This window comes from Callorhinchus milii, unplaced genomic scaffold (assembly GCF_018977255.1).
Source record: "Callorhinchus milii isolate IMCB2004 unplaced genomic scaffold, IMCB_Cmil_1.0 Scaffold36, whole genome shotgun sequence".
Taxonomy (NCBI): Eukaryota; Metazoa; Chordata; class Chondrichthyes; order Chimaeriformes; family Callorhinchidae; genus Callorhinchus; species Callorhinchus milii.
The window spans coordinates 686,313-700,298 of record NW_024704777.1 but is presented as its reverse complement, the minus strand read 5'-3'; the positions used below and the strand labels follow the sequence as shown (position 1 = coordinate 700,298).

The 13,986-nt window shown below is 54.0% G+C and overlaps 1 protein-coding gene across 2 annotated transcripts; it reads left to right on the top strand.

Annotated features, from left to right (window-relative positions):
• The first annotated feature begins 442 nt into the window (after positions 1-442).
• Positions 443-9,816, top strand: LOC103173531 (zinc-binding protein A33-like). 2 transcript variants are annotated; one of them, XM_042345228.1, is made up of 6 exons: positions 444-1,039; positions 1,124-1,219; positions 1,374-1,604; positions 1,795-1,817; positions 1,914-2,029; positions 9,171-9,816. In XM_042345228.1, exons 1-6 carry the CDS (start codon positions 629-631, stop codon positions 9,713-9,715), a joined length of 1,422 nt encoding a protein of 473 aa, XP_042201162.1. In that variant the 5' UTR covers positions 444-628; the 3' UTR covers positions 9,716-9,816. The 2 variants fall into 2 exon arrangements, with proteins under 2 accessions (XP_042201161.1, XP_042201162.1); XM_042345227.1 differs by having other exon boundaries at positions 443-1,039; positions 1,795-2,029.
• Positions 9,817-13,986: the final 4,170 nt, after the last annotated feature.

The window sequence follows — 13,986 nt, the reverse complement described above, 5'->3', positions numbered from 1 at the left end:
CTTTTCACGTGTTCGATGCGTTTAACAAACGAAAAAACACCTGGAAAATGTTCCTCTGAGCTGCTTTTTGTCTCACATCTCTGGTCTGATTGTCGCTCAGTTTGTTCCTCTAACGCTTGTCATTCTCCTCTGTTCAAGTCGCTCATATATGTCATGGCAACCAGAACCGAGAGAGAAACTATGTCTCCAGAACACAGCCCTTCCCTTCCCCAGAGCTCATACATCGGCACAGATAATCATTCCAGGAGACGCAGAGAGATAGAGACACTCCCTTCGCTTGGAATAGCGCCAGGAGATTTTTACAGTCCTCCCGAGCAGGCAGACCGGACCTTGGTTTTACGTCTCATCCGAAGCACCACACTTTGAACCATACAGCACCAGCCCCAGCAGTGCATCGGAGGATCAGCTCAGACTATGTGATTGCGAGGCCATTGGCAATGAGACTGGGCTGTGGACAGATGTGTGGTTCTGGCTGTTGGCCTCTCCTCTCTGCGCTTTCAGTCGGAATTCTTTCTGATACAATAATAATGTCATCGCAAACCTGAGGAACCGGTTTGGGAGGCAACTGAGCCTTTGCCACGTCCACATATAGTCTGAGAAGCCAAACAGGTTAGTGTTTGGGCTGAACATGGCTTCGGGACTCCAGGCTGAGTGCTGGACCGAGGAGCTAAACTGTGCCATTTGTCTGGAGTTCTTCACTGATCCTGTTAGTCTGGACTGCGGCCACAACTTCTGTCGCTCCTGTGTCGCCGGGAGCTGGGAAAAGCAGGAGAAAAACTCCTGTCCGGTATGTCACCAAGTTACTGTGGAGAGGAACCTCCAGGTCAATGTGGCTCTGGCCAAAATGGTGGAGAAAGCTCGTGAATTCAGTCTGGACCCGACACAGACGGCAGTTAAACGTCAGTGTGAGAAACACCGGGAGGACCTGAAGCTGTTCTGTGAAGATGACAAGAAATTGCTCTGTCTTGTTTGCAGAGATGCGAAAGAGCACAGAGGTCACAGCTTTCTGCCCATTGACGAAGCGGCTGAAATCTACAAGGTACCGAGACCCTCACGAGGGATTCATTCCGCTTCCACGTCAGGTTTTCCCCTCAAACACTGTTATTCTCTGCGTTTATTCCAGGATCAAGTGAAGTCCTCCATAGCTTCTCTCACACAGAGGAAGGAAACTGCTCTACAAACTGAAGCCAAACAGAGAGAAAAGATTTCACAAGTTAAGGTAAGTTGTGTCGGGGCTGATATCTGTCAGTGTGTCTCTGGTTATGGTGTGTACACGGTGTGATGTCTCAGTGTCTGTTGTTACTGTGTGTACACGATGTGATGTCTCAGGTCTCTGATTACTGTGTATAACGGTGGGATGTTGGTATTTTCAGGAACAGGTGAAGAGTGTGCAGACTCACGTCACGGCTAAGTTTGCTAAAATGCACCAGAGTCTGACGGACAGAGAGCAGCGAGTGATGGGGGATCTCAGACAGCGAGAGGAGGAGATTCTAAAGCGAATGGAGACAACTCTGCGAGAGATTCAGGGAAAGTTAGAGTCGGTGGAGCAAGAACTCTCCGAGTTACAGACACAGATGGGGAAAGACGCTCTCACCTTCCTACAGGTAAAGAGATGACATTATAATGCAGTTCAGTCACAGTTACACACAGTCGGGATCCGACAAACTAATTGTGATTGACAAAGAGATCAGAGATTGAGTTGTGATGTGGTAGACGCTGTACACATGTAATCTGTTGTTGTTGTTGTTGGTGTCTCAGTGTGAGCTGACATCTGTCTGTGTTTGATTTCATTAGGAGGAATCTGCTGCCAACAGAAGGTATGGAATGACCTTTACCAAATATCGCAGAATTGAACCCACAAACCGCTCACAAGGTGCAGTTTCACTCTATAATGAGATGGGGTCTTGTTTCAGGGTCAGTGACGAGGGGTTTGATCTGTCAGTGTGTGAGGCAGAGCTGCCGGTGGCCAAGTACAAGTGGCCTTTGGACAACACCGTCTGGAGAGAGATTATAGACAGCGTCAGTCCAGGTACACGTCTCCCATTCTCACCCTGAAGCCGTGTCAATAGCCTTCCATTGACAACACATACCACCACACAATCCCTCACAAAGGAGGCGAGAGCACAAGTCTGAGGAGGTGGAGCAGGAGGGGATGCAGTCGAGGCTAAATTAGCCGAGGAGGATGAGGGGGTCGAAGCAGAGGCAGAGGGAGGCGAGGAGGGTGGAGGGGTAACAGATGAAGGTGGGGGAGGGTTTTGGGGGCAATTAGGATGTTAGAGAGAGGGGAGGGATGGCGTAGGGTGAGTTGATGGAAAGAGGTGAATGAGCGGTGGAGGATGGGGACAGGGCCAGTGACGCCCTGGAGATGAGGGCCACCCCACCACCATGACGGTTGGAGCGGGGGCCATGGTGGGAGGTGTAGCGGGTGGTGTGGCCTAAGTGAGGGGGAAGGTGTCACCGGGGGTGAGCCATAATGTCAATGGCCTCACCCCTCACACACCCGCTCACACAGACCCTCACACACACCCTCACACACCCCCTCACAAACACCCTCACACACACCCTCACACACAGCCTCACACACCCCCTCACACACCCCCTCACACACACCCGCACACACACACACACACCCTCATAAACCCCCTTACACACACACTCACACACCCCCTCACACACACCCTCTCACAAACCATCACACACACTCTCGCAAACAACCACTCACACATACCCTCACATACAACCTCACACACATCCTCACACACACCTTCACACACACACCACCACACACACCCTCACACACACCCTCACACAACACCTCACACATACCCTCACATAACCCCTCACACACCCACTCACACACACCCACACACACACACTCACACACTCCCCCCTCACACACCCACACACATACCCTCACACACTCATAAACCCTCACACAACCCCTCACACATGATCCTACCACACACCCACACACACACCCTGACACAGCGCCTCACACACACCCCCACACGCACACCCTCACTTACACCCCCCTCACACACCCCCTCACTCATACCCACACATCCCCTCACACACACCCTCACAGACCCCCTCACACCCACCCACACAACCTCACAAACACACACACCCCCTCACCCCCTCACACAACCCCTCACACACCACCTCACACACACCCATACACACACCCTCACACACAAACTCACATACCTTCTCACACACACCCACACACCCTCACATACCCTCTCCCAGACTTCCTCACACACCCCCTCACACACCACCTCACATATACCCATACACACACCCTCACACAGAGACTCACACACACATACCCCGTCACCATCACACATAAACACTCACACATAGCCTCACACACACCCTCACACACACCCTCACTCACAAACACTCACACACACACTCATTCACAAACACTCACACACACACTGACACACAGACCCACCCACACACCCTCACACACAAACACACACACCCTCCAACCCTCACACACACCCACACACACCCTCATAAACCCCCTTACACACACACTCACACATCCCCTCACACACCCCCTCACACAGACCATCACACACACTCTAGCAAACACCCCCTCACACATACCCTCACATACCACCTCACACACACCTTCACACACACACCCCCACACACCCTCATACACACTCTCACACATACCCACACACACACCCTCACATACCCCCTCACACAGCCCCTCACACACACCCATACACACACACTCACACACCCCCTCACACACACCCACACACATACCCTCACACACTCATAAACCCTCACACAAACCCCCTTCACACATGCCCTCACACACACCCACACACACAGACCCATACCCTCACACACCGCCTCACACACACCCACACAGACACAGCCTCACTTACACCCCCCCCCCTCATACACCCTCTCACACCCACCCACACACCCTCACACCCTCACACCACCTCACACACACCCTCACACAGAGACTCACACACACACACACATAGCCCCTCATCATCACACATAAACACTCACACATACCCTCACACAAACCCTCACACACCCTCACTCACAAGCACTCACACATACCATCACACACACCCACCCACACACCCTCACACCCTCGCTAACAACCCCTCACACACACCCTAACACACCCCTCACACCCAGCCTCACATACCACTTCACACACATCCTCACACACACCTTCACATACACAACCCCACACACACCTTCACACATACCCTCACATACCCCCTCACACACCCCCTCACACACACCCACACACTCACACACCCCCGCACACACACCCACACACATACCCTCACACACTCATAAACCCTCACACACCCCCCTCACACATGCCCCTACCACACACTCACACACACACCCTCACACACCGCCTCACACACACCCACACAGACACACCCTCACTTACACCCCACCTCACACACCCCCTTACTCACAGCCACACATCCCCTCACACACACCCTCACAGACCCCTTCACACCCACCCAGACACCCTCACACACATACACCCACACACACCCTCACACCCTCACACCAGCTCACACACACCCTCACATAACCCCTCAAACAAACCCACACACACCCTCACATACCCTCTCTCACACTTCCTCACACACACCCTCACACACCACCTCACACACACCCTCACACAGAGACACACACACACACACACATAGCCCCTCACCATCACACATAAACACTCACACATACCCTCACACACACCCTCACACAAACCCTCACTCACAAACACTCACACACACCCTCACACCCTCACACACACACACACCCTCACACCATCACAAAGAACCCCTCACACATACCCTAACACACCCGCTCACACACACCCTCACATAACACCTCACATACACCCCCCCACACACACCCTCACACACACGCTCACAAACTCCCTCACACGCACCCACACATAAACCCTCACACACCCCCTCACACACACCCACACACTCACACACCCCCTCACCCACACACATACACTCACACACTCATAAACCCTCACACACACCCCTCACACATCCTCTCACACACACCCACACACACACCCTCACACACCGCCTCACACACACCCACACACCCACACCCGCACTCACACGCCCCCTCACATACACCGTCACTCACACCCACACATCACCTCACACACACTCACATACCCCCTCACACCCACCCACACACCCTCACACATACAAACCCACACACACATCCTCACACCCTCACACACACCCACACACACCCTCATGAACCCCCTTATACACACCCTCACACACCCTCACAAATCCCCTCACTCACACACAACCTCACACACCACTTCACACACACCCCCTCACACATACCCTCACATACCCCCTCACACGCACCCACACACACCCCCTCACACATCCCCTCACACACACCCATACACACACCCTCACACAGAGTCTCTCACACACACACATACCCCCTCACCATCACACATGAACACTCACACATACCCTCACACACACCCTCACTCACAAACACTCACACACACCCTGACACACACACCCACCCACACACCCTCACACACACACTCACCCTCACACCCTCACACACACCCACACACACACTCATAAACCCCATTACACACACACTCACACACCCACTCACACACCCCCTCACACAGACCATCACACATACTCTCACAAAATCCCCCTCACACGTACCCTAACACACCCCCTCACAAACACCCTCACACACACACTCACATACCACCTCACACGCATCCTCACACACACCCTCACACACAACCTCACATACACACTCACGCACATCCTCACACACACCCTCACACAGACCATCACACACACACACTCTCACAAACACCCCCCTCACACATACCCTCACACACACCCTCACACAAACCCTCACAGAGCCCCTCACACAGACACATCACACACACCCTCACACACCCTCACATACCATCACACACACACCCTCAGACACACACACTCATACACCCCCTCACATACATACCCTCCCAAACACCCTCACACACTCTCACACACACCCTCACACACATACTCACACATAACCCCTCACCATCACACACACACACCACACACACACACCCTCACACACCTTCACACATAACTTCATACAACCCCACTCACACCCTCTCACACACACACCCTCACACACACCCGGACGCAAACCCTCATACAACCCCTCACCCCTCCCTCATGCATTCACCCTCTCGCACCCCCTCACACACCCCCTCAAACAAATCATGACACAGATCCTCAAATACCCCCCATACACACCCTCAGACATACCCTCACACACACCCTCTCACACACACACTCAGACACATACCGCCCCCCCCCGCACCACACACCCTCACACAGACCCTCATAAAACCCCTCACACACCCGCGCACACCCCCTCAAACAGACCATCAGGCAGAGCCTCACATACCCCTCACACACCCACTCACAGACACACCCTCACACACCCAGTCACACAAACACCCTCACACAAAACTTCATACAACCCCATTCACACCCTCTCTCACACACACCCTCACACACACCCTGACGCAAACCCTCATACAACCCCTCACACCCCCCCTCATGCATACACCCTCTCACACCCCCTCACACACCCCCTCAAACAAATCATTACACAGACCCTCAAATACCCCTCACACACAACATCATACACACAACCTCAGACATAACCTCACACACAGCCTCACACACACACTCAGATACACACCGACTCCACCCCCACCACACACCTTCACACACCCTCATAAAACCCCTCACACACCCTCATGCACAAACCCTCCCATAGCCCCTCACGTACCCCCTCAAACAGACCATCACGCAGACCCTCACATACCCCTCACACACACCCTCACACACACCCTCACACACACCCTCACACACACCCACAGACAGACGCTCATAAACACCCTCACACACCCCCACACACACCCTCACACACCCCCTCACACACTCATAAACCCCCTCACACACACCTTCACACAACCTCACATACAGCCGCAAACACACCCTCACACACACCCTCACACACCCCCTCACACACACCCTCACACACCACACACACACCCTCACACACACCCTCACACACCCCGTCACACCCACCCACACACACCCCCTCACACACACCCACACACACCCACTCACACAAACCCTCACACACACACATACCCTCTCACACACCCTCATAAACCCCCTCACATACACAGGCTCACACATCCTCACACACACACACCGCCCCCAACCTCCCCTCACACCCTCAAAAACCCTCACAAACCCCCTCACACACCCTCACGCATAAACCCTCTCATAACCCCTCACACATCCCCTCAAACAGACCATCACGCAGACCCTCACATAGCCCTCACACACACTTCCTCACACACCCCCACCCACACCCCCTCACACAGCTACACACACACGCACACACCCACACACACACCCTCACACACACCCTCACACAGAGACTCTCACACACCCTCACACACATCACACACACCCTCACACACACCATCACACACCCACTCACACACACCCTCACACACACCCTCACACTAGCTCACACCCCCTCACACTCACTCACACACACCCTCAAATACCCGTCACCCTCACCCACACAGACCCTCACACACCCTCACATACCCCCTCACACACACCCACACACACACCCTCACACTTAACCCCTCACCATCACACACAACCGCACACACACACACGCACACACACCCTCACACAGAGACACACACACACATAGCCCCTCACCATCACACATAAACACTCACACACACCTACACACAGACCCTCACACACCCTCATAAACCCACTCACACAAACCCTCACACACCCTCACATAGACCATCACACGCACTCTCACAAACACCACCTCACACACCCACTCACACATACCCTCATACACACCCACACACAGACCCTCACAAATACCCTAACACCCCCCTCACACACACCCTCACACACACACTCGCACAGAGACTCACACATACACTCACACACACCCTCACACAACCCCCCCACACACACTCACACACATCCTCACACATACACACCCTCACATACCCCCTCACACAGACACGTCACACACACCCTCACATACCATCACACACACACCCTCAGACACACACACACAAACACCCCCTCACATACATACCCTCACACACACACTCACACACACACTCACACACATACTCACAGATATCCCCTCACCATCACCCACACACACACACACCCTCACACACCATCACACATACCATCATACAACCCCACTCGCAACCTCTCACACACACCCTCTCACACACACACCCTGACGCAAACCCTCATACAACCCCTCACCCCACCCCCTCATGCATACACCCTCTCACAGCCCCTCACACACCCCCTCAAACAAATCATTACACAGACCCTCAAATACCTCTCATACACAACATCATACACACACCCTCAGTCATACCCTCACACACACCCTCACACACACACACTCACACACACACCGCCCCACCCCCACATACCCTTACACATACCCTTATAAAACCCCTCAAACACCCTCACGCACAAACCCTCTCATAGCCCCTCACACATACCATCGAAGAGACCATCACGCAGACCCTCACATACCCCTCACACACAACCTCATACACACACCCTCTCACACACCCTCACACACCCACTGACACACCCCCTCACAAACACCCTCACACTCATGCCCTCACAGACACAACCTCACACACATACCCTCACACAGACCCTCACACCCCCCCTCACACACACACACCCTGATACATACACTCAGACAGACCCTTACACACACACCCTCACACACCCACTCACACAAACACCCTCACAGATGCCTTCAGATACACACACTCACACCCCCCCACACCCTCCCCCTCCCACACACCCTCACACACCCTCACACACACTCACCCCCCCTCCCCCTCACACCCTGCGCCTCACACACCCCCTCACACGCTCCCTCACACAGACGGTGACCCTCGGGGCTGGATGGTGTCTCCGGGTGTAGATGTGTTCACACACCGTCTGAGCTCCAGACGACCCCTCACTCCACGTTCTGTTGTGTCTCTCTCTCAGCTCCGGTCTCTCTGACTCTGGATCCCGACACAGCGAACCCGTACCTCATCCTATCTGAGGACCTGACCAGCGTGAGGACCGGAGACACACGGCAGCGGCTCCCGGACGGTCCCAAGAGGTTTAGTACATATCTCATAGTCCTGGGGTCTGAGGGCTTCACATCGGGGAGACATTACTGGGAGGTGCAGGTGGGCAACAAGACAGAGTGGGCAGTGGGATTGGCCCGAGAGTCCGTCAACAGGAAAGGAGAGATCACATGGTCACCAGAGGATGGATTCTGGGTTTTGCGGCTGAGAAACGGGGATGAATATAGAGCTCTGACCTCTCCCTCCACTCTCCTGTCCCTGAGGGACAGACCCGGGAAGGTGGGAGTGTTCCTGGACTATGAGGGGGGAGAGGTGACCTTTTACAACGCCGACAACATGTCTCATCTCCACACTTTCACCCACACTTTCACTGAGAAGCTTTATCCTCTCTTCAGTCCCTGTTTGACCGACGGCGGCAAAAACGGTGACCCTCTGAGGATCTGTCGGGTGACGGATTGATGAGGAGGGAACCCTCAGCCGTGACCTGTGTTTGGCGGTGATGGCCACGAGGCTGAACCTTCATAGTCTGTGTCGCTGTACAATAAAGATTGTGGTTTATACCACACAGTTCACACTGAAAGTTTTGGTTAATATCAATGATATCGTTACGGTTTTGCATTGTTATTACTGAGGACGTTGTGGGCCGTTACAATACTGAGGACATTGTGGATGCAGTAGTGCAGCGCCGCCTCTGGGGGCAGTACAGTGGTACTCAGGTGTTTCTCTGTGATTTGAACACGGATTAATAATAATAATAATAATAATAATAATAATCATTGCATTTGATACAGCGCTTTTCACGTCTTCTCGACGTCCCCCGAAGCGCTTCACGGCACAGACCGCAGAGTGTAGTGACTGTGTATTTGTGGGCGAACGCGGCGGCCGATTGCGCGCAGCGGCGTCGGTCCCACACGCGGTCGTGGGTTGAAAGTGACCCCATTTGCGATTGTTTTTGTTGCGGAGAGGATCGTTATTAGGGCCGTGTGTGGGGTCAGGAAACTCGCCCGAGGTCCGGCCCTGACCCCCCGGGATTGAACCCGGGTCTCTCGCTGCACAGCGAGTGCTCTCACCCCTGAGCCACAGGACCCCACAGAGCAAATCACAGCAAACGGTGATTCCCCTCAAACCCACGACGGCCGCCGGAGAGACGGAGAAGCGGTGAACGGCCGTCGGGGTCCGACCGCTCTCCGGCATTAGACGGCGATGACCGGACCCGGGGCCGGAGCCGCACCGGTAATGTCGGGGGATTCGGTGGGAAACGCTTCACCGACACAAACGCCGAACGGGAACGGAAAGGGATCCGTCAGTGATCACCGACACTGAGGAGGAGCTCCGAGTCGCGATCCTCCGCGAAGGGACGAAATAAATAGTTTATTGGTTTGTGTCTCTGTCCCTCTCACCATCTCTCTGTCACTCTCTCTCTCTCTCTGTCCCTCTGACATTCTCTCTCTGTCCCTCTCTCTCTCTGTGTCCCTCTCTTTCTCTCTCTGTCCCTCTCACTCTCTCTCTCACTCTCTCCCACTCTTTTTCCGCTGTAGACAGAGAGAGTGAGTGTGAGAGAGAGACGGTAAAGGAGTGTCTCTATGCCTTTCTGAAGGACATTGGCGGCCATCTTGGTAAAGGAGGCGGGGGGGTCAGGTGGTGACGGCCATCTTGGTAAAGGCGGGGGAGCCGGGCAGTGACGTCATGTGATGAAGCGAGCAGTCGGGTGGCCGCCATCTTGGTAAAGGCGGGGGAGCCGTTCATTGACGTCATGTGATGACGCGAGCAGTCGGTGGCCGCCATCTTGGTGAAGGCGGGTGAGCGCTGAGGGCCGAGTGGGCGGCATGTGGTCAAGTCTCCGCCGGTCACCGGGGGTCAAGGCCTCGGGATTCGGGATCTCTGTCCCTTCTCCCTCTCTCTCTCTCTATCCCTCTCTCACTCTCTCTTTCTCTCTCTCTGTCTCTCTCAGTCCCTCTATCACTCTCTCTGTCCCTCTTTCACTCTCTCTCTCTGTCCCTCTCTCTCTCTCTTTCTCCGCTGTGGAAAGACAGAGAGAGTGAGTGTGAGACAGAGACAGTAAAGGACATTGGCGGCCATCTTTGTAAAGGCGGGGGAGCCGGGCAGTGACGGCATGTGATGCCGCGGGGGTTCCGGAGGTGACGGGCGGGAATCCCGGTAACGGTAGCCGAGAGCAGTCACTCTCTCGCCACAGCGCTCTGCCCCGAGCCCCGCCCACTGTTCCAAGCCCCGCCCACAGCCCACAGCCCCGCCCACAGCCCGGAGCCCCGCCCATTTACCTGAAGCTGATTTGGACTAATTAAGGGTGGGGCCGGTGTTGGGCAAACAACAATATAAAATAAATCAGAGTTTCCTCCTCAAACACTATTAAAATGGCTTTTTTAAAAGAGCGGACGGACGGCGTTCGGCCAACAGTCTGACTTCGGATCAAAGACTTTGAGTCTTTGTTAAAGGCCATTAACATTGAGCACTGCCTCAGATACACAGTATTCAGACACTGACTCAAACTGCAGAGAAACAAAGAAGACCACAGGATCACGTGGTCCTAAAGCTGTTAATCAGACAGACACATAGCGACAAATTAAACGACAACAGATAACATAAAACATTCATGAACCTGAGCCAAACTCGATACTAACCCTAACCCCTAATCTCTAAACCCGAACCCCTATCCGCTAACTCTAACCCCAACCCTTACATTAAGTGTGGGGGCAGATTGGAGTGTCGAGTGGGGAGGGAGAGTAGAGGGGGATGCGGGGGTCAGAGTGGGGTGTAGAGTGGGGAGGGAGATTAGAGGGGGGTGCGGGACAGTGTGGGATGTAGAGTGGGGAGTGAGAGTAGCTGGTGGTGCGGGGGCAGAGTATGCTATAGTTTGGGGAGGGAGTGCAGAATGCGGTGGGTGGGCAGAGTGGGATGTAGAGTGGGGAGTGAGAATAGAGTGGGTGCGGGGGTTAGAGTGGGGTGTAGAGTGGCGAGGGAGGGTAGAAGGGGGGAGGGGCAGAGTGGGGTGTAGTGTGGGGAGGGAGAGTAGAGGGGGGTGCGGTGGCAGAGTGGGGTGTAGTGTGAGGAGGGAGAGTAGAGGGGGTGCGGGGGCACAGTGGTGTGTAGTGTGGGGAGGGAGAGTAGAGTTGGGTGCGGGGGCAGAGTGGGGTGCAGATTGGGGATGGAGAGTAGAAAGGGGTGGGGGAATAGATTAGAGGGGTTGGGGGGGGTAAATGTAGAGGGGGTGTGGCTGCCGAGTGGGGGGGTAGGGGTCGAGGTGTAGATCAGAGCGGGGAGGTTTGGGAGAAGAGGAGGTGGGGGGTACAGTACAGGGTGGGTTGGGGCCAGAGAAATGGGGGTACAGGAGAGTGTAGAGGGGGTGTGGGCTGGAGTGTGGGAGTCGGTTGGGGGTGTGTGTGGGGTGGCAGTGTGTGGGGAGGGGCTGAGGGGTGAGACAGAGAGACAAGCAGCAGGTGTAGTGACTGGCTTTGGGGTTGAACCAGCAGATCAGCAGCTCGGAGAGAGCCAAGGCCAGGAGTCCAGCCCCACCATCACCTGGACACAGGGTCAGAGAATCAGCCCCGTGTCACCCTGTGACTGTGTCTCTCTGTCTGTGTGTGTCTCTGTAGCTCTGTGTGTGTCTGGGTCTCTGTCTCTCTGTCTGTCTGTACCTGTGTCTCTCTGTCTGTGTGTGTCTCTGTAGCTCTGTCTGTGTTTGTGTCTCTCTGTGTGTCTGTACCTGTGTATGTGTCTCTCTATGTGTCTATACCTGTTTTTTTGTCTCTCTGTGTGTCTGTTCCTGTGTCTGTGTCTCTGTATGTGTCCGTACCTCTATCTGTGTGTCTGTACATATGTCTGTCTCTCTGTGTGTCAGTACCTGTATCTGTGTGTTTGTACATGTGTCTGTGTCTCTCTGTGTGTCAGTAGCTGTAGCTGTGTCTCTCTTTGTGTCTGTACCTGTGTATGTGTCTCTCTGTGTGTCTGTGTCTATGTTTTTGTCTCTTTGTGTATCTGTACCTGTGTGTGTGTGTGTCCCTTTGTGTCTGTACCTGTTTTTGTGTCTCTCTGTGGGTCTGGACCTGTGTGTGTGTGCCCGTGCGTGTCTCTCTCTGCCTGTGTATGTCTCTCTCTCTCTGTGTCTCTCTGTACGTCTGTACCTGTGTGTGTCTCTCTGACTGTGTTTGTCTCTGCAGTGCTGTCTGTGGTGTCTGCCCGTGTGTGTCTCTCTGTCTCTCTGCCCGTCTGTGTCTCTCTCTCTGTCTGTCTGTGCGCCTCCGGTGACTGATCGACACTCTCAGGTCCTGCCGATGAGCCGGGCCGAGCTGTGCCGCTATCAGCAGTGAGTGCCCCAGGATACTGTGATCCCTCCGGGCTCAGGAACCGGGGACGAGAGACCGTCACAGAGGCTCCATTCCCACACGCTTTGACAAGCTGCAAGTCAAGTCCACTGAGACCCTGTTAACCTGCCCTCAAGGAGTAGAAGGATTTTACTAAGACAATTCTGGGATGTTACACAGAACAACAAAGTGCTACAGCACTTTAATATTCCTTTATTGGAACACACGTTAACATACAGTAAATATTTATACACCTCAACTACACAACAGCCGTCAGGAGAGATCTTGCAATGTATGTTTCATCTTTTGACAATATTCTTGAGTGTTGGTCAAAGGTTTCTTTGATAACAAGGAAGGGAGAGCAATACAAGTTAATAATTATTTCAGTAAAACTGGTTCTTTTCGAACTTG